The 1,511-nt window shown below is 53.8% G+C and overlaps 1 protein-coding gene across 1 annotated transcript in view; it reads right to left on the reverse strand.

Moving 5' to 3' along the window:
• DCAF12 (DDB1 and CUL4 associated factor 12) overlaps nucleotides 1-1,511 on the reverse strand; it is a 57,884-nt gene that overhangs the window by 25,233 nt on the left and 31,140 nt on the right. The window contains exon 4 of the mRNA XM_015426712.1: nucleotides 976-1,182. Coding sequence (XP_015282198.1) covers nucleotides 976-1,182 — 207 coding nt within the window. The remainder of the gene's footprint in view (nucleotides 1-975; nucleotides 1,183-1,511) is intronic.

A 1,511-nucleotide genomic window follows, 5' to 3' on the forward strand; every position in this document is an offset into this window, starting at 1 on the left:
CAAGGGAGTCTCAGAGCGGTTTACAAACTCCTTTCCTTTCCCTTCCCCTCCCCACAATGGACACCCTGTGAGGTAGGTGGGGCTGAGAGAGCCCTGACAGAAACTGCTGTTTTTTCAAGAACAGCTCTGAAAGAACTATGGCTTGCCTAAGGTCATCCAACAGCTGAAAGCGGAGGAGTGGGGAATCAAACCCGGTTCTCCCAGATTACAGTCCGCGCACTTAACCACTACACCAAACTGGCTCTGTGTGATTAACACATGGAATTCACTGCCACCACTAGTCCTCTGAGTTTCAGAGGGGGTAGCCATGTTGGTCTGCAGCGAAAGGGTGAGATTCGAGTCCAGTATAAGAGGAGGAGGAGGAGGAGGAGACTGGATTTATACCCCACTCTTCACTACCCGAAGGAATCTCAGAGCAGCTTACAATCTCCTTTCCCTTCCACTCCCCACCACAGACACCCTGTGAGGTAGGCGGGGCTCAGAGAGCTCTTTCAAGGACTGCTCCTGAGAGAACGTGTGACTGACTCAAAGTCACACCAGCAGCTGCAAGTGGAGGAGTGGGGGATCAAACCTGGTTCTCCCAGATTAGAGTCCACGCTCTTAACCACGACACCAAACTGGCTGGTAGCCTCGTTCATCCAGGTCGGGCACTGCTGGTGATGAAAGTTGCCTTCAAGTCACATCCAAGGCAAGAGACTAACAGGGGTGGTTGGCCATGGCCTGCCTAGACTCCCTTGGTGGCCTCCCGTCCAAGTCCTCACCAGGGCCGACCCTGCTTTGTAGCCAAGATCTGACGAGATCTGACGAGTTCTCATGTGACATGATCGCAAACGGGGAAGCAACTCAGTCTGCCTTCAGCCGCTGTCCGGCTCTGCATGGAAATACCAACGTTCCCAGAGGGACATAAGGACGGCGACACACCCAGTGCCGAGCAAGGCCCGAAGACCACCCCTTTCGCACGCCAGGCTAACTTACGTCTCCCACGCAGACCGGATCGAGCGTGGGCAGCCGATAAATCGCAAGGCTGTTTGGGTTGTCGCCTCCGGTAGCCAGGAGGGTCCTCGAAGGGTTCAGTTCGATGGCGTGGATCCCGCATCCCTGCTGGTTCACCATGTCGGGTTCCCGGTCCTTCAGAATGGGGATCTTGGTGATCTGGCCAGTCTGGACATCTACCACGAACAACTGAGCGAGAGGGAGGGAGGGAGGGATTAAAAAGCTGCAGAAACAAATTTGGCACGGCTCGTCGCCAGGGCTGAATAACCAAGCTCACCAACAGATTGAAGGGAATATTTTGAGAGGAGGTTTTTGGTCAGACACCATCACTGCAAAAGGGAACGGCAGGGAGCCATTGCAGTATAGGGGCTGCAGTAACGGGACTAGGATGGGATCGCAGAGACACAGGTTCGAATCCTCCATTTTGCCATGGAATCTTTTTTTGTATTTTTTCGTGTGTGTGTGTGTGTGTGTGTGTGTGTGTGAGAGAGAGAGAGAGAGAGAGAGAGAGAGAGAGA

This window comes from Gekko japonicus, unplaced genomic scaffold, assembly GCF_001447785.1.
Source record: "Gekko japonicus isolate JY-2015 unplaced genomic scaffold, Gekko_japonicus_V1.1 scaffold2937, whole genome shotgun sequence".
Taxonomy (NCBI): domain Eukaryota; kingdom Metazoa; phylum Chordata; class Lepidosauria; order Squamata; family Gekkonidae; genus Gekko; species Gekko japonicus.